Source organism: Hoplias malabaricus, chromosome 4 (assembly GCF_029633855.1).
Source record: "Hoplias malabaricus isolate fHopMal1 chromosome 4, fHopMal1.hap1, whole genome shotgun sequence".
Taxonomy (NCBI): Eukaryota; Metazoa; Chordata; class Actinopteri; order Characiformes; family Erythrinidae; genus Hoplias; species Hoplias malabaricus.
Window position 1 is genome coordinate 68440154 of NC_089803.1, and position 22017 is coordinate 68462170.

The 22017-nt window shown below is 44.8% G+C and overlaps 2 protein-coding genes across 3 annotated transcripts; both read right to left on the bottom strand.

Annotated features, from left to right (window-relative positions):
- Window positions 1-21: 21 nt before the first annotated feature.
- copg2 (COPI coat complex subunit gamma 2) lies at window positions 22-11761 on the bottom strand. Its single transcript, XM_066667804.1, has 23 exons — window positions 11612-11761; window positions 10367-10419; window positions 10193-10273; window positions 10026-10097; window positions 9856-9935; window positions 9665-9740; window positions 9466-9558; window positions 9284-9370; window positions 9038-9195; window positions 7897-8030; window positions 7740-7807; window positions 7363-7551; window positions 7141-7236; window positions 5959-6202; window positions 5334-5409; window positions 4952-5055; window positions 4685-4810; window positions 4434-4502; window positions 3722-4033; window positions 2524-2621; window positions 2266-2404; window positions 1566-1664; window positions 22-558 (listed from the first exon to the last, which is right to left on the bottom strand). Exons 1-23 carry the CDS (start codon window positions 11646-11648, stop codon window positions 428-430), a joined length of 2622 nt encoding a protein of 873 aa, XP_066523901.1. The 5' UTR covers window positions 11649-11761; the 3' UTR covers window positions 22-427.
- A 5362-nt stretch (window positions 11762-17123) lies between these two features.
- Window positions 17124-20193, bottom strand: ucn3l (urocortin 3, like). 2 transcript variants are annotated; one of them, XM_066669882.1, is made up of 2 exons: window positions 20014-20193; window positions 17124-17781 (listed from the first exon to the last, which is right to left on the bottom strand). In XM_066669882.1, exon 2 carries the CDS (start codon window positions 17770-17772, stop codon window positions 17335-17337), a length of 438 nt encoding a protein of 145 aa, XP_066525979.1. In that variant the 5' UTR covers window positions 17773-17781; window positions 20014-20193; the 3' UTR covers window positions 17124-17334. The 2 variants fall into 2 exon arrangements, with proteins under 2 accessions (XP_066525979.1, XP_066525980.1); XM_066669883.1 differs by having other exon boundaries at window positions 17124-17784.
- Window positions 20194-22017: the final 1824 nt, after the last annotated feature.

The following is a 22017-nucleotide window of genomic DNA, read 5'->3' on the forward strand; positions in this document are numbered from 1 at the left end:
TATTTTGTGTCAACTCAATATTTTATCTGGTGGAAAAGCACGTTACAAACATGAAACTTGCTACATTTTTGTTGCAGTTGTTTACTGAAGAATGCAAAAGAAACAAGAGGGTCTTGGATACAAGTTTACTGCAGCGGAAATCACAGGAATAAACCAAAGCCACAGATGGTCTCATAATTGACACGGCACCTACGTCTCAGCCAAGGGGTTTATCTCTAGATGTAGACTGTAGCTCTGTTTTCTAACGTTGGCTATTTTAACATATTCCAACAGGGAAATAAAGAGAAGTGTGGAAAACGTTATACAAACATTATTACATATATTAATCAGCATGGAGAAGGCGACACCATTTTTATATTTTCTTTCATCGTGGACCTGGTTTGATTGGCATGTGACTGTGACCTGATCCAGGCTCTTCACAAATCCCTTAGCCGACAGATGCAAGGATGACATCAACGACGTTTTCATCTGCACTTCTCACTGTCACCTGCATAGTGACGCCATCGGCAAGAGCGAGGCGAGCCCGCACCAACACGTCATGACCCCCTCTGAACACACCTGCACAGAGCAACACACGCAGGGTTAAAATCTGCTGTAGAAGATACAGGGAGCTACTCTCTAGATGCTGTTTGGAGTCTAGACCCTGATCAATCTATTAGGCGTACAAACAAGTTTTAAAGCCTTTGTGTAACGTGACTGTAAATGAAAACTCAGAAATCAAGGAAAAAAGTGCTGCAAAATGTGTGTTGATTAGTTCTGTTTTTGGGGATAAAATTGTAACCAAAAGTGTGTGTGAGTTTTAGATGATTAAAAAAAAATGGTGATTTCAATGTCACACAGCTCCAGGGACCTGGAGGTTGTGGGTTTGATTCCCGCTCCGGGTGACTGTCTGTGAGGAGTGTGGTGTGTTCTCCCTGTGTCTGCGTGGGTTTCCTCCGGGTGACTGTCTGTGAGGAGTGTGGTGTGTTCTCCCTGTGTCTGCGTGGGTTTCCTCCGGGTGACAGTCTGTGAGGAGTGTGGTGTGTTCTCTCTGTGTCTGCGCGGGGTTTCCTCCGGGTGACAGTCTGTGAGGAGTGTGGTGTGTTCTCTCTGTGTCTGCGCGGGGTTTCCTCCGGGTGACAGTCTGTGAGGAGTGTGGTGTGTTCTCCCTGTGTCTGCGTGGGTTTCCTCCGGGTGACAGTCTGTGAGGAGTGTGGTGTGTTCTCCCTGTGTCTGCGTGGGTTTCCTCCGGGTGACTGTCTGAGGAGTGTGGTGTGTTCTCCCTGTGTCTGCGTGGGTTTCCTCCGGGTGACTGTCTGTGAGGAGTGTGATGTGTTCTCCCTGTGCCTGCGTGGGTTTCCTCCGGGTGACTGTCTGTGAGGAGTGTGATGTGTTCTCCCTGTGCCTGCGTGGGTTTCCTCCCTTCTCTATGGCCTATTTCTACAGTTTAGCTGTGTACTCAGGCTGTTTGGACAATAGTTAAGACACTGGATGAAGTAGCTAGGATTTAAAAATCTATAAAGCTCAATAAAAGCCCTCACTCACTGCCTTAAAGAATGATGGAAATGATCAAGAATAATCCATACCTGCAAGAAACAGAACATGCGAGTTCTTTTTTTCTGGAACCTTATCGGAGCGCTCACACGGCTGCATGCCCAGGAACGTGATGATGTTGTTGACGGCCTCTGTGGAATTGCATGAAATAACCAAAGCATTAGTAATACTAGATTTTTGTATTCAGTCAGTGTGATTTACAGTGATTAGCGTTCATAGCTGAGAGTTACACCCGCAACAAGTTGCATTTTCTATGACTGTATTAAATTCAGATTTCACTGACTATGAAAAGCAAGGTACAAATAAAGTTTGGATTACGATCAGGAGGTATAACCTACGTTGATACAGCAAGTCTTGACTTCTCTCATGGCAGAAGTGGAGCTGAACCATTGTACAGTACACAATGAAATTTGATCTCATCAATTAACCCATGGGTTAATTGGGGGTTAGATGCTTTGCTCAAGGGCACTTCAGCTGTATGTGAGGGAGGATGGAGAGCCACGCACCCTAATTTTTTTACCCAGTTGGCACCTGGATCCAACCGGAAACCCCTCAGCACCAAACCCAATTCTCAAACCTGTAGGTCACGGCTGCCTATACCCAACATCTAGTCAGATTTCATTGAATAGTAAGTAGAATCTGGTCTAACAGAATACAGATATGACATGGATACAATACACATTAAAAGAAACAGCATCACGTCTTCCGCTGAAGACTTTAAAAGTCATTTACCCTCCAAAGTCCGGACTGATGCCAGAGCAAACGTCTCCTCTTTCTCAAACTCATCTCCAACCTCTTCCCAAGCTGCACCGAAATTCGGCTTCAGAACTTTCTGTATGTGATCTGCAACTGTCACTTCCAGATCCTCCAACTAGGAGAGGAGGGTAACACAGAACACTTTACTGACTCTGAGACACAGCTTTGCACATGGATCAAACAGTGAAAATCAGAAGGAACCATATCCAAGGTAGGTTCAAGGTGTACACATACCACATATTCATCATCATAACCATCATCATCGGGTTCACCCGTGTTCGGATCGCAGTCCCGCACCAGGTATTTCATTGTACAGCTGAATGTGCAGGACACTGAGGAAATAAGGACAACAAGAAAATGGCATCAGGACAAAAAGCTATCGCAGTAGAAAACTTAGAAACAGAGAGAACTGATTTGTGGGACAAACCTAACTGCAATTTCTCTGATACACAATGTGACAGATTTAAAATGCAATCATTTCCTAGAAACAGAGAGTTCCAGGCTTGTTGAGACCATTAAGACCAACACAGTCTTTTTTTCTTTTGGCTTAAGGCTTGAATAATGAGTGCACTGTGTCAGACTGCAATGTAGTCATGGTTGTGAGGTCACAACATATGAGTTTGTTTGCTCTTGATTGTACCAACACTCCTAAAGACAGGACACAAGCTGTGTTACACTGCGTTAAATTTTCACACTAAAATGATGTTTTTGTGACTTTGTTTAGAAACGGAGAGACCACTAAACGTTGAAAAACACCGAGGTATTCATCTATTCCAGCTTCATAGGTAGATTATCGTGACTTATTTTTACTTTTTCAGATCACGTAAAGTGGAACTGACTCTAAATGTGGGAGACCGTTAACGGCATGAAACTAAACACAGAGCGAAAGTGCTACAAAACTAAACAACTCCAGTTAAAAATGAGTTTCTGTGTTATTTCAAACAGTGAATAAAAACTTAGACAACTATAAGACACAGAGCTTCTAAATTAAGTTAGAAAATGTGGGATACAACGAGCCGTACAGATTCTGCTCCGCTTCTGATATGAAGAGAATTGTCCTGGCCCCTTTTCGAGGACAGGGGGAGCTGAGAAATAAGAGCACCGAGTAAAAACAGAAAATGAGAACCAAGCGAAAACGGCTAAAATCCAGAGCTCCAACTCCTCGCTACTCACTGCTGTGCGCTCAGGTCTGGGTGAACAGTGAGTGGCTCATTATCATTTAAAGGAACAGGAGCTGACACCAGCCGCTCTGAACAAGGCTCTTTAGACGAGACAATGCTGCAGTGGCTTTGGACATCTGTGATCTTTTGACCAAAGCAGGTCACAGATGTTGCATTAAGACCCAGAACAGTGTTCACGTGTAGAAAAAAGGGAAGAATGTGTATCCTTTAAAGAAACTACAGAACTAGATAATACATGCTGTGTGTATAACCTGCTGTGGGGTCATCTTCAGGTAGCCGAACCAGTGTGTAGCAGGAGCCTGGCTGGCTGTAAGGAAGGCTAGTTGCAGGGACATGGTGTACCACTTCGTAGGCCTCTGAGGGCTCCATCTGCACCAGGACACGCTGGAGCAGCTGGTCGTTGAGAGTGTTGGTGCAGTCGAACTGAAACACCATGTGCCCAGTGAATGTGTGCTTGATGCAGCGCACCACATATTCCGTCTCAGCCTCCGTCAGCTGCACCGGCTCGGATGACTTGAAAAGAGGACCCAGGGTCTGGAACTCGGGGATGGCAGAAAGTTGCTCTGAAAGAGAGAGAGATGAAAAGTAATGTGTGAAGTCTTAAATTAAGAACCGCTCTACACTAATTCCTCAATAAAACATTCATTCCTTTTTTCTTTTAAAATTTTCTGTAAATCCAAAGCCTACTTGGAATCACTTGGTGAAAGATAGGAACACAGAGTTTATCACACACTCACCCTGTCACTCATTCACCTGTGGACAATTTCGCACACTCACCCAGTCACTCATTCACCTGTGGACAATTTCGCACACTCACCCAGTCACTCATTCACCTGTGGACAATTTCGCACACTCACCCAGTCACTCATTCGCCTGTGGACAATTTCACACAATCAACCAGTCACTCATTCACCTGTGGATAATTTGGCAGTATACTAACAGATGCACACAACATGGGCTTACCTTGGTAAATATCCTGGCGAGAGGGTGCGAGTTTTTCAGGAAGCTTGCTTGTAGCCACTGGAGCAATTTCTGACAGAGGACACAATCAGCAATGAAGCCAAGCTGAACATTTCTGAGTAATTACAGCAGTTTACTCCAAAAACAGCTCAGTGCTTCAAGAAGATTAGCAACAAGCCTGATTCCATGAAAACTGAAGTAAAATCTTTTAATGATGAGATGAGCTTTCTCAGAGCTGAGGCCCATAAACCTACCCGCTTTCTGTTCAGTGATGGGTGCAGAAGCCAAGGGGACTGTCTTCATGTCGAAGGGTTTCTCTGATGGCTCCAGTGTGTACTGGTGTAGAGATTTCTCCAGCCCAGGAACAGAAACAGACAAACCTGAGCCGAATAAAACATTAACCATTACATGATGTAGAGCAAAACCCTATACTTGGCAACTGGCAAAATCCAACGAGCCAAAGACGGCTCGTAAAGCATAGGTAGTTAGATCGATCACACAACCACACCCCCATGGCATACCATTAAAAATGTAGGCCGCATTTAGGGCCTTCTGTTTCTGCTGCAGGACATTCATGTAGAAAGTTGCTCTGTCCCTCACTTCATCATCACTGTCCATCATGCACCTGAAAAACAAATGCAAAACAAGCTGAGCTCGTCCTTCCTGCTTGTTAAACTAATGTTTCAGGAACTAACGCAGAGGAAAGATGATGGAAAGCACAGATAATAATGTCTTATTTTATATAAAGTAAAAACTTTTGCGTCGCTTAAAACATAACTATAATTAGATGCTTAAAAACACTTCAGCTCTTACCTTGTCTCAAACTAGTGCTATGCCTCAGTCATGAGTAGATTGCTGCCTTGTTTTAATAATGTGTGCAACAGAAGTGAGTGCTGCCCTTACCTCTGCATCAGGACCAGCACGCTGGGGAGCAGGTCATCATTCTGTGCTCCAAACTTGGCCAGGGCACTCACCGCAGCTTTGAGAAACAAGAGAGAAAAACATGAATTACAGCAAGATCCAAGCTGATCTAAGAGGTCAAATACTATACAGAGTCACTGCAGAAGAATGCTCAGCCTGCAACAAAGCTTCTCAACAAAGCTCTTTTTGCAGCTTTAATGAATTTGTCCTGCACGTGGCGTGGGTGAGCTGTGAACGTTAGGACTGCATTAAATAGGTTTAACAGAGGTTAAGCATGAGTGATTAAATTCGTAGACACTACACGCAGTATGGGCTCCGTGCCTTAACTTTGACCAAAACTCAAACTGACAATCCCTGGGGTACAGTTTCCAACTCCAGCTTAGTACCACAGATGTTCTAGGGCTGAGGTAAGTGTATTGAGTAAGACTTCCTTGTAGGCCATTGTTCCTAAGGATACACAACCCCTACATAAATCTTTCCTGACCACTAAAATAAACCTAAACAAACATCTATAGAGGCGTATTCCAACCAGCTTCAGCTGTCATGAATGGTGTTCAGAGTTTACTCTGAGGATACCCGAAAGAGCACACGTCATATTGTAGCTCACCTGCACGGACTGCCTCGCTCTCCAGCACCACGCGGTTGAAGATGAAGCGGATGTATTTAGAAGGTGAGGGGGTGCGTGGGCCTTCCTTCCCCAGCAGGTGCAGGATCTTGGTGGCCAGGACAGTGTGCTCGCAGTCCTCAATAAACTCACAGAGGTGAGCCAGGCCTGTCTCCTTACTCTCTGGATTCTCCTCAATGATACTGATAATGCAGTCTACAATAGCACGCTTATACTCAAAGCCACCCTGCGAAAGACACAAATCAATCACGATGACTAAAGACCAACCTTACAGACAGACACAAGCGCGCACAAAAAATTAACTTAAATTAGTTTTCTAACATACAACGTAATACTTAAATTTACTTTTATTTTGCAGCTTTGTGTAATTACCAATAAGCCATTTTTTAATTCTGTTGATACATTTTTCATAGTGTGACACGTGTCATTGCTGTGACTCAAAAGTAGCCCTTTTTTTTTCCAAATATAGCTTTTAATGGTAGATTTCACTGATGGCGCTCTTGATAAACTGGAGCCCTGGAAGATACCTGCAATGGACAGTGAAGCTGCTAGTTGTTCTATTGGATTAAGTCTGAATGTGGGCGGTGTTCTCCCTGTGTCCGCGTGGGTTTCCTCCGGGTGCTCCGGTTTCCTCCCACGTTTCCAAAACCACACATTGGTAGGTGGATTGATGACTCAAAAGTGTACATAGGTGTGAGTGTGTGTTGCTCTGCAAACGACTGACGCCCCCTCCAGGGTGTATTCCCGCCCTGTGCCCAATGATTCTGGGTAGACTCCGGACCCACCGCGACCCTGAAGTGGATAAGCGCTTACAGACAATGAATGAATGTGGGCTTATGGAAGTGAGAGACTCTGGGACTGGTACCTGCATTTACTACAAGGTCATGTGAACTCTGAACTCACTGTGAAAATGATTCCGCTCAATTATTAAATGTAGGGTATGTTCTTATCTTATCTTACCCAGTCCTATGCCTAAAAGAACAACACTGGGTGGTACTTGAGTCCTTGTGTTCAACTACATAAAAGTCATTTTATTTGTTTAACATTTGAACATGAAATGATGTACCAGCTTTCTCTAACACTCCATGTATTAGGTGTGTAATGTGATACAGATGGATTTCGTCAACAACACAAGTGGGAGTGTGATGCCACACATAAACTCACATCATCTCTCAGCATGTTGGATAGAAAGTTCATCATTACACCATGCTTCCTGGGATATTTCTGGCAAAGGGCACTGATGGCCTGAACCACCACCACCTGGAAAAAAGATGTGTGTCAGATAAAACCTTAAAGCAGAAAAGACAAACCAGCTTCACATGTTGTGATGTGAACATCAGACGACGCAAACAAATTTACTGACTGTTTGACACATTTCTCAAGCACCTTAAACTCGTCAGATATCTCTGAGACAAAAGAGGAGATCTGTTTCATAAGGCGGTCCACGCTGCTCTCGCTACCAGTCTTCAGCAGAGTGGTGATGGCCAGAGTGGCAATGCTGCGGTTCGAGTCTGTAATCAGATTCTCCAAGTCCAGGTTACATGCTGTCACTGCAGAGGGGTGCTTCATTGCCACCTAGTGGACATCAAGACAAGTAGCAATGATTACAAAAGTAATGTGCCGGTGTATGTCCAAAATCATCCAGACAAAGCTTGAATTCAGGAACTTAAACATGCACTCATTACTATAACAAATGTTCAATTTTAAAGTGTTCAGTTTTGCACAGACACATTGTTTAACCTGCAGAAAAAGTAAGTATTCACCTTGTTGAGTGTCCGTACAGCTGCGTAACGCAGGGCTGCTTTGGGCGAACTGCAGAAGAGCTGGAGCACTAAAAGAATTAATTCACAAATGAGAAGATATAAATACTTATAATGTCTTATGAATGCAGCTACAGACAGCAAGGAGCAAGAGACCAACCAGACACAGCAGGGGCCAGCTCTCGGGCCGTGCAGTTGGGCATGTGCACGATGGCAGAGGCTGCTTCATACACCACCATCTCATGCTTATTCCTCAAACAGCTCTCAATGAAGTCAAACAGAGGGCTATCATGTCTGCAAGAGACCAAACAAACAAACACATACAATTATTATTAAGAAAAGGGTGATGTCACACAGCTCCTGGGACCTGGAGGTTGTGGGTTCGATTCCTGCTCCGGGTGACTGTCTGTGAGGAGTGTGGTGTGTTCTCCCTGTGTCTGCGTGGGTTTCCTCCGGGTGACTGTCTGTGAGGAGTGTGGTGTGTTCTCCCCGTGTCTGTGTGGGTTTCCTCCGGGTGACTGTCTGTGAGGAGTGTGGTGTGTTCTCTCTGTGTCTGTGTGGGTTTCCTCCAGGTGACTGTCTGTGAGGAGTGTAGTGTGTTCTTCCTGTGTCCGTGTGGATTTCCTCCAGGTGACTGTCTGTGAGGAGTGTGGTGTGTTCGCCCAGTGTCTGCGTGAGTTTCCTCCGGGTGGCTGTTTGTGAGGAGTGTGGTGTGTTCTCTCTGTGTCTGCGTGGGTTTCCTCCGGGTGGCTGTTTGTGAGGAGTGTGGTGTGTTCTCTCTGTGTCTGCGTGGGTTTCCTCTGGGTGACTGTCTGTGAGGAGTGTGGTGTGTTCTTCCTGTGTCCGTGTGGGTTTCCTCCAGGTGACTGTCTGTGAGGAGTGTGGTGTGTTCGCCCAGTGTCTGCGTGGGTTTCCTCCGGGTGGCTGTTTGTGAGGAGTGTGGTGTGTTCTCTCTGTGTCTGCGTGGGTTTCCTCCGGGTGCTCCGGTTTCCTCCCACAGTCCAAAAACACACACTGGTAGGTGGATTGGCGACTCAAAAAGTGTCCATAGGTGTGAGTGAATGTGTGAGTTTGTGTGTTGCCCTGTGAAGGACTGGCGCCCCCTCCAGGGTGTATTCCTGCATTGCGCCCAATGATTCCAGGTAGGCTCTGGACCCACCGTGACCCTGAACTGGATAAGCACTTACAGATAATGAATGAATGAATGAATTAATGAAAAAGAGTGATGGGCAAAAATGGTCTGTGTGTCAAATACACTGAATTACAAGTTGAACAAAACTGCTTTATTTATGCATACACACCCTCCCTCTGTCTCCTCCAGTAGCTTGCTGGCAATGCGGATCAGCATGCAGTAGGCAAATGGAGACTTCAGGCCAGACTTAGTGAACTTATTGAGCATCTTTGTCACAGCGAGACGGTCGTTCTTTCGCAGATGGTACAGTAAACCCAGTGCATGGTACTGTAAATCAAATAGGGCATAATGTTGTAAACACAAGATTAAATGAGGGAAAACCATGTTGTAAAGAGCAAATCAGCACTGTACTGACCTGCACCATAATGTTATCACTGGAGGCTGCCTCCTGAGCTTCATTGACCCAGCGTTTCACCACATCGTAGCTCATCTTGACCATGTGCTGTGTAAAACAAGAAACAATGCAGTAGGTATTATCCACAAATCAACACGTGATGATGCTTGAAAGCCAAAAAATAAAAACGCATATGTTCTTACCAGAGAAGAAACTAGAGCTGAGCTGGAGACACTAGGCACCTTGTCCACTATAGCCTGCTTCATGTATCTTTCAATGGCTTGCAACATGGTGGTCTATTTATAAACACCACATATGGAAGTAAATCATCAGCAAATATAGAAGCACATTTAATGTGTGAATAATTAATTACGATGTTAGGTAGTAAGCCACCGCACTCACATCAGTGATTCTGCAGAGTGCCCGGATGGCAGGGCCTCTGTACACATCCTCTTTTCCAGTCATGTCTTTGGTCAGACTAAGAGACACACACAAGTGAGATTAAGGACAATCAAAGCAAATTACATGAAGGATCCCACAACACAATGTATTTTATACAGCACTAGACAGGAGAAATATATCTGTAAAATCACCTGCTTGTAACAATAATGACATCCTCTGAAATGTTGGCCATCTCTTTGATGGTCAGGTAGCACATCCTTCGCAGGGTTTGCTAACAGTGTACAAAGACAGTTTTAGAAAGATATACTAAAACATGAATATTATTTAAACCAGATTCTTAGATAACAGAATAGATGTTTACATCATTAGACTGGAAGAGTCGGGTCATGGCAAAGAAGGCTTCAGTGGCCTCTGTGGTTCCAAAGTGCTCACCCTGGGAGAGAGAACATACTCAGAGCATGTCCAAAAAGAGCACAACAAGCAAAACCAAACAGCCTGAATGTTTGTACGTATCAAAGCACTACTGACCTGGTTGAGCAGGTAGATGATTTTTGTCAGGATATGCAGACATCTTCGTGGGTTAATTGGCGTCTCATTGAATATGCGAGCCTTCAAGGCAAACACACGGTGTGATCAAACACTCTACAGTGTTATTCTGACAAGCTGAAAGAAAAGAAAAAAGGTGCAGAGGGCCTGACTCACCTCTTGCAGCACAGCACTCTTCTCCAGATGCTGAAAGGGGTTGGAGCCGCTTCCTATAATTCAAGTATATCATTATAATTAGCGACAAGCCAGTTCTCATACAAATGGTATTACATATCTGTATCCAGTTTTTTTAAGTGGAATCGTAGCTTTAATTAATACATATACAATTCCTCAACATCAAGTTAAGTCTTTTATAATTAATTCTGTATTTTAAGCACTCAAGGAAGATGAGATCCCTTTTTTGAATCCAGTTTCCTGGAGTTAGGACCATGTACCTTTCTGTGACTGCATCTTAATCTGTAAAGTTAAACTGTAGGCTGCAGTTTTTGAACCCCTGTGTTGTTCAAATGACTAACAAGCCAAGAGCAGCCCCACAGGACCTCCGCAGAGCAGGCATTAGCCTCTAGTTTGATGGCGAATCATTCTGAGCGCTATAGTGACGCTGATGATGTGGTGGAGTGGATCTGACACAGCAGTGCTGCTGGAATTTTTAAACACCTCAGTGTCACTGCTGGACTGATAATAGTCTACCAACTAAAAAATATCCAGCCCAAACCGTCCAGTGATCACTGATGAAGAACTACTGCAAGAGATAAATTATTATCTCTGACTTTACATCTACAAGGTGGACCAACAAGGTAGGTGTGTCTAAGAGAGTGGACGGTAAGTGGACACCGTTTTAAAAACTCCAGCAGCACTGCTGTGTCTGATCCACCACCCAAACCAAATGTTACCTGCTCTGCTGGAATCCTAACCACAGAAGGACAGGGTGAAATGGAGCTAACGAAATAAACAGAACAACATATGGACAACAGTGTGTAATTGAAGAACTACTAAGCGAACGTTTGTGGTCAGTGGAGATGAAAAGAAATGGACAATGAGTGTAGAAATACGTCATTTTAATGTTATGGCGGATCTGTATAAGTTTGGTTAAGTTCATTAACGTTAGCTGATGCTAGTCCAACATTCGCAACCAGAAACACAGCAGAGTGAAGAAAGTGGATACACACATCGTTATAACGTCAAGATAAACGTGCTAGTACAGGGTTAGATTGTACTACTGGATAGAAAAGGTTTGGCACAATGTTTTAAAGCGCTGTGTCTGGAATGAATCGTTAACTTTAGCTCGGACGTTCTCCCCAACACTACTGAGCGAATAAGACAAATTAAGCTCAGTAACCGGACACATAACAGTCCACCCGCTATTGTAAACCACTAATGTGCGTTGTAAAGAGATCTCACCGGCCTCCTCGTCCTTCTTGTCAAATTTCTTGATCATTTTCGTGGGAATGTGCTGTTTACTGTGAGAACTGACTCTCTCTCTGTCTCTCCGCAGTCTCACAGACTCCACGTCACCTACTGCTGGACACCGTCAGAAAATGGCAGCCTCCTTTACAGCACTACAAAATAAAAGCCCTCCTGAAAAACCACAGACGCAACGACATCCTTACATTTCAGAGTGGTATTAAGTGTTTGGGAAAATTCTGCTGCAGCTGGTGGATCAGACACAGCAGTGCTGCCGGAATATCAAAACTTTTCTTACTCAGATACTGTACTTCTTGGTTCACCTTGTAGACACCAAGTCAGTAGCAGTGACATTGTGTTTAAAAACGTAAGCAAAACTGTGTCTAATCCACTCATACCACTTTTTGTACATTTGACCTGGGGCAGCCAAATTGTGTGTGTGTGTGTGTGTGTGTGTGAGAGAGAGAGAGAGAGAGAGAGAGAGAGAGAGAGAGAGACTTACTCTACTCCTCTTATAGCCACTGTAAATTACACACATCTAATCATAGTTACATTATTGCATTTATTTATATTATTTAAAAATATTATATTAGAAATTATTTTATAATTTAATTCTAACTGCTATTACTTTGTTCTGTTATAATTTTGCCATATTCATTATCATTCATTCATTCATTCATTATCTGTAAGCGCTTTTCCAGTTCAGGGTCGCGATGGGTCCAGAGCCTACCTGGAATCATTGGGCGCAAGGCGGGAATACACCCTGTCGGGGGCACCAGTCACACACACTCACACATACGGACACTTTTTAAGTCGCCAATCCACCTAGCAACGTGTGTTTTTGGACTGTGAGAGGAAGCCGGAGCACCCAGAGGAAACCCACGCAGACACAGGGAGAACACACCACACTCCTCACAGACAGTCACCTGGAGCAGGAATCGAACCCACAACCTCCAAGCCCCTGGAGCTGTGTGACTGCAACACTACTTGCTGCCCCATTCATTATCAATAATAAATTAACTCTGTTTCACCAAGACAATATGTTTATAAATATTTATGTGATTTGACAACATTGTTCTCAAACAATGATGCCAATAATTTACAGTAAGTAACAGAGAGATAGAGTTTAACCTTTTAAAGCCTCACTACAATGTTAAATTCTAATTGAAGTCCTAAATACTCTGTTCAGAAGTACATTAGATTTAGAGGTTATTTCCAAGTCAATATCCCCTAATGCCTTAAACGTTGTTTAGATGCAACTATAAAGAGATCCACTTATTACCCACCTCTGTCACTTGTCTGTTTACCTGCAGCTCAAGTCTACCTGGGAATCCCCACACTGTGAGCTAACAGGATTGGTTTCTTAGGTTTGTGATGCACAAAACCCTGTCGGGCTAAATCCATGTATTTAAGACTCTCTCAAAATCCTGCAGTTTTAAAGCATAAATGCTGAGCCTAGCCTATTATTTCACTCGTTGTAAGGCATACACCCCATAGGGATATGTTAACACGGTTAAACACTTGATATTAACTGAAGGGGTATTCTAGCAGTTATTGAGGTACAGTTGATTGAGAGTGTGTCATATGAATAACTTTCATTTCAGCACTCACAGGAACAAAAAGCCTTCAGTTTGCTCTGATAAAGCTTACAGGGAAATGGAGGCTTCCTTATAAACTGAGGATTTGGGGAAAATCATTGTGTTACTGTGTAATAGACCGTGAAGGTTTGAGAACCTCAGACAATAGGACGTTATGATTTTTTTAAACTTTGATGGGCCTGTACGGAGTTCTTCATACAAGTGTTCAGTACAATGGGATTCAGTGTTATGCCACTTGTCTTGTTTATGATTGGCACTAATGGAATTATTCATTCATTCATTTATTCATTATCTGTAACCCTTATCCAGTCACGGTGCGTCCAGAGCCTACCAGGAATCATTGGGTGCAAGGCGGGAATACACCCTGGAGGGGGCGCCAGTCATTCACAGGGCAACACACACTCACACATTCACTCACACACTCACACCTACGGACACTTTTGAGTCGCCAATCCACCTACCAACGTGTGTTTTTGGACTGTGGGAGGAAACCGGAGCACCCGGAGGAAACCCACGCAGACACAGAGAGAACACACCACACTCCTCACAGACAGTCACCCGGAGGAAACCCACACAGACACAGGGAGAACACACCACACTCCTCACAGACAGTCACCCAGAGGAAACCCACACAGACACAGGGAGAACACACCACACTCCTCACAGACAGTCACCCGGAGGAAACCCACGCAGACACAGGGAGAACACACCACACTCCTCACAGACAGTCACCCGGAGTGGGAATCGAACCCACAACCTCCAGGACCCTGGAGCTGTGTGACTGCGACACTACCTGCTGCGCCACCGTGCCGGCTAATGGAATTATATTTGATTATAATATAGAGTACAACATATGGAATCATTTGAACTTTGTGGGATCATAATGATTTTGAGGTCGTCATCCAGGTCAATCAAAATTCCTACAGTTTCAGTAGTTTGATTTAAAAAAAAAAAAGTGTGTCCTATTGAAGCCTCTGCTGAAATATGAGATATTTTCATCAACAAAACATTTGTTTACTTTAGATACAAACCTGAGCAGCACATGCTTTTGCTGACTACAATGATACTTAGAGTGACTTGCAGTTTTAGTCGTTGCACACATTTGAATGCGGTTTTAGTAATCTTGACTCTTGCAGGGTCGTGTGCTCACCTGAGCAGGAAATCAAACTCTAGTCTAACACTTGGAAGACAATGGTGTAGCACCTCACTCTATAAAACCCAGTATTCTTATGCTCCACCTGATGAGTCTTCATTTAATTGTAATAGGCATATTAATCATAGTTTCATCATGGTGGCGCAACAGGTAGGTGTCACAGTCACACAGCTCCAGGGACCTGGAGGTTGTGGGTTTGATTCCCGCTCCGGGTGACTGTCTGTGAGGAGTGTTGTGTGTTCTCCCTGTGTCTGCGTGGGTTTCCTCCGGGTGACTGTCTGTGAGGAGTGTGGTGTGTTCTCCCTGTGTCTGCGTGGGTTTCCTCCGGGTGACTGTCTGTGAGGAGTGTGGTGTGTTCTCCCTGTGTCTGTTTGGGTTTCCTCCGGGTGACTGTCTGTGAGGTGTGTGGTGGGTTCTCCCTGTGTCTGCGTGGGTTTCCTCCGGGTGACTGTCTGTGAGGAGTGTGGTGTGTTCTCCCTGTGTCTTTTTGGGTTTCCTCTGGGTGACTGTCTGTGAGGAGTGTGGTGTGTTCTCCCTGTGTCTGCGTGGGTTTCCTCCAGGTGACTGTCTGTGAGGAGTGTGGTGTGTTCTCCCTGTGTCTGCGTCGGTTTCCTCCGGGTGACCATCTGTGAGGAGTGTTGTGTGTTCGCCCTGTGTCCGTGTGGGTTTCCTCCAGGTGTCTGTCTGTGAGGAGTGTGGTGTGTTCTCCCTGTGTCTGCGTGGGTTTCCTCCGGGTGCTCCGGTTTCCTCCCACGGTCCAGAAACACACGTTGGTAGGTGGATTGGTGACTCAAAAGTGTCTGTAGGTGTGAGTGAGTGAATGTGTGTCACCCTGTGAAGGACTGCCGCCCCCTCCAGGGTGTATCCCCGCCTTGCACCCAATGATTCCAGGTAGGCTCTGGACCCACCGCGACCCTGACCTGGATAATGGTTACAGATAATGAATGAATGAATATTAATCATATAAGATAATTAAGTTGTTTGTTAAGGGTTGTGCCCATTCTCAGCTTGACTGTACATATCTACGAGCTGAGTTTAAAAGCCCTCATTTAAGCACATGCAAGTTTGAGTTCTAAATAATGTATCATTACATTGTTTACAACAATGTTATATCAGTATGTTGTAACTGATAGTTGAAGGGCAGTGGTGGACTCAGACTGTTTAAAGGGCCGGGGCAAAAAAATCAAAGGGAACATATTGGACGACACAGGGCCACATTAGGGCCTATGATATAATGATATAAAGGAACTTCTTACAACACATTATCAAATTGTCTTGCTCTAGAGAGCACATCATCATAATTTATTGCAAGAAAAGGTACTAAGGCAGTCTCTGAGAAGGCACTCAGTTTATTTATATGCCATATGAGGGGCAGTCAATAGGGTACTTTGTCTTGTTTTTGCCAGCCTAGAGGGCAGTTTAGCAATGTTTTTTCAACCATGGGGTAAGGGGGGGGGGGGCAGTCGGACAGTGTTGAAGGGATTGGTAACTGCTTTATTTTTGGACACTTTTGTGTCACCAATCCACCTACCAACGTGTGTTTTTGGACTGTGGGAGGAAACCGGAGCACCCGGAGGAAACCCACGCAGACACAGGGAGAACACACCACACTCCTCACAGACAGTCACCCGGAGGAAACCCACGCAGACACAGGGAGAACACACCACACTCCTCACAGACAGTCACCCGGAGGAAACCCACGCAGACACAGGGAGAACACACCACACTCCTCACAGACAGTCACCCGGAGGAAACCCACGCAGACACAGGGAGAACACACCACACTCCTCACAGACAGTCACCCGGAGGAAACCCACGCAGACACAGGGAGAACACACCACACTCCTCACAGACAGTCACCCGGAGGAAACCCACGCAGACACAGGGAGAACACACCACACTCCTCACAGACAGTCACCCGGAGGAAACCCACGCAGACACAGGGAGAACACACCACATTCCTCACAGACAGTCACCCGGAGGAAACCCACGCAGACACAGAGAGAACACACCACACACCTCACAGACAGTCACCCGGAGGAAACCCACGCAGACACAGGGAGAACACACCACACACCTCACAGACAGTCACCCGGAGGAAACCCACGCAGACACAGGGAGAACACACCACACTCCTCACAGACAGTCACCCGGAGGAAACCCACACAGACACAGGGCGAACACACCACACTCCTCACAGTCACCCGGAGGAAACCCTAAGAATACAGTCTTTTTAAAATAGGTTTAACTAATAAATACTGCCAGCAAGTACTATTACTTTATATAAGGGTGTTTTTGTAAAAGCAAGTCAACAAACTGTAAGATTTAAATATTTTGTAGTAGGTTGAATATATGAGAGAACAAGAGAGGTTAATTATTTATGTATAAATAATTATTTAAACTGGTTTGTACACTTTGGATGTTTCAGAAAGTTGTAAATGCATTGATATTTATTAGAGGGTCACTCTATATTTAATGGACCTACACTATTTGTAGCCATTTGTGAAAAGCCATTGTGAAAAACTCTGGAAATAACGGGATGTGGTGGCTACAGTTTGTGCAGATCCATATTGTACCCTTCCAGTGGGGGCAGATTAATGCAATCTTCCATTAACGTGTTGACACGGCTTTAGGCTGATCACTGATCCCAAACAAGCCTTTCAGTGCTCATCGATACACTTGTCTTCAGCATAACCCATCATTTATTTCCCACCACAGTGATATTAATGTTTTTTTAGGCTAGCCAGCATCAGCTAATATTAACATCATTGTGAACTCAATCACTCATCAAACTGCTTCTCTTTTCCAATAGAAATACAGTCCATTAGATTTATACATCACTATACCAGCTTAAAGAAAACACCTGTTCGCCTGCTCTGTTATTGCTAGTTTGAGAGGCGACTCAGTTGTATGTAGGTGGTATTGGTGAGTGAGAAAAGTCTGTGTTCTGAAGCGCTGTCTTGTTTTCATTAGCCAATCTGTGCCATCAAGCGGGCATTGTGTGCAGCCTGGGCACGCATGCTCTTGCCTTTGGCAATGTCGAATAGTATGTTCATAAGGCTGGTGGGCACGTCCAAAGAAAGGGTCATTTTGCTGCCGCGGTCTCCTTTGGCCCCGTTCCGGTACATCTTACTCCTCCTGAGCATGCTCTGGCTCAAAAACCTGTAACCCGCCCCAGGAGAAGTCCTCCTCTCTCTGCTCTCCTCCAGAGAGAGGGAGTTTCCAGCTCTGTGGAGGAGCTGTAGGGTGTCGTAGAGGGAGTTTAGTGGCGGATCCTCATTGTTTGTTGCTGGGAGGAGCTCGTCTGAGCAGAGGAGGTCGGGGTCAGTTTGGGATGGCTGCAAGCAGAGGCTGGAGAGTGGAGTGAAGAGGACAACTAGCACCAGAAGGGATCTGGCCAGTGCCATGACTCAGTGCTGCTGGACAACAAACACACATGGTGTACGTGAATAAGTGAATAACAGGAACGAGAGTTTCCCCAGAAAAATACACAAGTGTTCACTAACACCTCTTGTGAATATAGAGTACATCTGTGTTCCATTTCTAAATCCTCCACTCCACCTGAATAAAGCCAGAGTCCATCTAAAACCCCTGCAGTCTACCTCTAACGTCTATAGTCCATCTACAACCCCTGCAGTCTACCTCTAACATCTACAGTCCATCTACAACCCCTGCAGGCTACCTCTAATGTCTATAGTCCATCTACAACCCCTGCAGTCTACCACTAACATCTATAGTCCATCTAAAACCCCTGCAGTCTACCTCTAACATCTATAGTCCATCTACAACCCCTGCAGTCTACCGCTAACATCTACAGTCCATCTACAACCCCTGCAGTCTACCTCTAACATCTACAGTCCATCTACAACCCCTGCAGTCTACCTCTAACATCTACAGTCCATCTACAACCCCTGCAGTCTACCTCTAACATCTGTAGTCCATCTACAACCCCTGCAGTCTACCTCTAACATCTGTAGTCCTTCTACAACCCCTGCAGTCTACCTCTAACATCTGTAGTCCTTCTACAACCCCTGCAGTCTACCTCTAACATCTGTAGTCCATCTACAACCCCTGCAGTCTACCTCTAACATCTGTAGTCCATCTACAACCCCTGCAGTCTACCTCTAACATCTGTAGTCCTTCTACAACCCCTGCAGTCTACCTCTAACATCTGTAGTCCTTCTACAACCCCTGCAGTCTACCTCTAACATCTGTAGTCCATCTACAACCCCTGCAGTCTACCTCTAACATCTGTAGTCCATCTAAAGCACATACAGTCTACCTCTAACATCTATAGTCTATCTACAACCCCTGCAGTCTACCTCTAACATCTGTAGTCCATCTACAACCCCTGCAGTCTACCTCTAACATCTGTAGTCCTTCTACAACCCCTGCAGTCTACTTCTAACATCCATAGTCCATCTACAACCCCTGCAGTCTACCTCTAACATCTGTAGTCCTTCTACAACCCCTGCAGTCTACCTCTAACATCTATAGTCCTTCTACAACCCCTGCAGTCTACCTCTAACATCCATAGTCCATCTACAACCCCTGCAGTCTACCTCTAACATCTGTAGTCTATCTTAAGCCCCTGCAGTCTACCACTAACATCTATAGTCCACCTATAACCCCTGCAGTCTACCTCTAACATCTGTAGTCCTTCTACAACCCCTGCAGTCTACTTCTAACATCCATAGTCCATCTACAACCCCTGCAGTCTACCTCTAACATCTGTAGTCCTTCTACAACCCCTGCAGTCTACCTCTAACATCTATAGTCCTTCTACAACCCCTGCAGTCTACCTCTAACATCCATAGTCCATCTACAACCCCTGCAGTCTACCTCTAACATCTGTAGTCTATCTTAAGCCCCTGCAGTCTACCACTAACATCTATAGTCCACCTATAACCCCTGCAGTCTACCTCTAACATCTATAGTCCTTCTACAACCCCTGCAGTCTATTTCTAACATATATAGTCTATCTACAGCCCATGCAGTCTACCTCTAACATCTATAGTCCATCTCTGACATCTAGAAGACATCTAGAAGAAGAAGAAGTAGAAAAAGAAGAAGAAGAAGAAACATCTTTATTGACCCCTTTAGGAAAACTGCTTCTCTGCATTTGACCCATCCATGGCAGTGAACATACAAACACACACAAGTAAGTAATTTTTCGTGCACATTAGGTGCAGTCAACACATACACAACCGGAGCAGGGTGCTGCAGTTCCACATGTAGCACCTACAGCCCACCTCTAACACCCTCAGTCCATTTCTAACTCCTACAGCCCATCATACAGGACATACAGTCCATTTCTAACAAATATACTCCATCAAAAACACTGACAGTCCATCTCTACCACCTATTTACAGTTCATCTAAAATATCTACACTCCACTTCTAACACCTATAGTACATATAAATGCCTACAGTCCACCTCCAATACTTACAGTAAGCGTTAACACTTACAGTTAATATAAATCACCTACAGTCCACCTCTAACATCAGAAATCTGGATTTAGCTGTGTCCAAGTAAAAAAAAAAGTTCTGTTCTAGAAGGTTTAACTTCACTGTGATCTGTCTGAAATGGTACGATGTTGTCAAATAAATAAATAAGACAGGTCTGAGAGTGGAGGTGGTTAAACGTACCTGCCGTGCTGGAGTGAGTTAAATTATCTGAAGCACAGGTCAGCAGAAGAAAACAGAGAACACAGTCCACGGCACTAGGTAAAGAAACAGAAGAGCGGAATGGACGGCTCTGCTCGGTTCTGAAGGCAATTCAGTGGAAAGTTAAGTTGCTACACTCTGCGGCTCTTCAGCAGACGGGGGAAGGCATTTGGACTCTCTGCCTCTCCGCACGGGGGTTTAATTAGTGCAGCGCCATTGGACACGGGCCGTGATGTCACAGGTCTGACATCACCGGCCCCCGCCCAGGTAAATAAGAACTGCGATGATACACAGCCACTGTGCAGAAACTTTTCTTTCGAGCTCAAAGTCTGGAGTTAATGCTTACTCAGACATGGATTAACCCTTATTTTGTAGATTTTTGTAATTGTTTGCAGTCTAGGTTTAGACTTAATCAACCTGTAAATGACTAATTTCAAGAGTTGAGCTAATAGTAAGTCATAATTCTGTGATTATAAATCGTAATAAGGATGAATGTTAAAGCTTTCTATGAGGTCTTAAGTCATGATTATGAGACGTTTTCACTTTGGTGTGGTATAATAATTATTAGGTATTAAATCTTTATTATGAGACAGTAAAATAGTATGAGATAGTAATTCATTATGAGATAATAGTGCAATATGAGATATGAGACAGCAATTATGAGATAGTATAATAACATTTTCATAATTACTCATTCATTCATTTATTGTCTGTAAGCCTTATCCAGTTCAGGGTTGCGGTGGGTCCAGAGCCTACCTAGAATCATTGGGTGTAAGGCAGGAATGCCAGTCCTTCACAGGGCAACACACACTCACTGTGTGTGTGGACAGACACTTTTGAGTCACCAATCCACCTACCGACATGTGATTTTGACCGTGGGAGGAAACCGGAGCAGCCGGAGGAAACCCACGCGGACACAGGGAGAACACACCACACTCCTCACAGACAGTCACCCGGAGGAAACCCACACAGACACAGGGAGAACACACCACACTCCTCACAGACAGTCACCCGGAGGAAACCCACGCAGACACAGAGAGAACACACCACACTCCTCACAGACAGTCACCCGGAGGAAACCCACGCAGACACAGAGAGAACACACCACACTCCTCACAGACAGTCACCCGGAGGAAACCCACACAGACACAGGGAGAACACACCACACTCCTCACAGACAGTCACCCGGAGGAAACACACGCTGACACAGGGAGAACACACCACACTCCTCACAGACAGTCACCCGGAGGAAACCCACGCAGACACAGGGAGAACACACCATGGAGCTGTGTGACTGTGACACTACCATGTCTAGTTTGGCATCTGCTTTAATATGTCAACTTTGTATGTCGAAAGAAGTGAGACTCCATTATTAACTGAGGGGGAATCCTAATCACTGAAAGACATGATAATTTATTAATCACCCACACGGATTGATCCACCCTGCACAAATGGAATGTCCTACACGCCACATCAGAGTTAAGTAAGCGACACGACCAACAGCCTGCATGACCACCATATAAAGCTCATTTGATTACAACATAGGCACATGTACAGCCCATATCCTGTGTTATACCTGGTGGGTTTTGTCAATGCCAACTAACATCATGGAAGCCTTAAGTGTCCAAATGCCTTAAGACAAACTCCCCGTAGTGTAATTCATTTTTACAGCAATGTACTGAAATAAATCGGGAGCGGGAGGAAGGGGCGGTGGTTTCCCACTCTCCACCAAACATTAGATCCTGCAGTTTCTGCAGTTAAAAACCAGCGGATCAACAGATTGTTTTTGATCTGGTTATTCATGACGTTAAAGAGCTGCTCTGCTGATTTCTGGCCAAACATGAGCACAATGATCCAGATAACACCAGGCTTTTTACAATTTAAACCCTGAGATCACCTGGATAACAGCACATTAGAAACAAGAAAGTAATGGTTCGACGTGGCATCTTTATATAAAACTAATCCAGTCTTCTCAAGGTTAGGGGC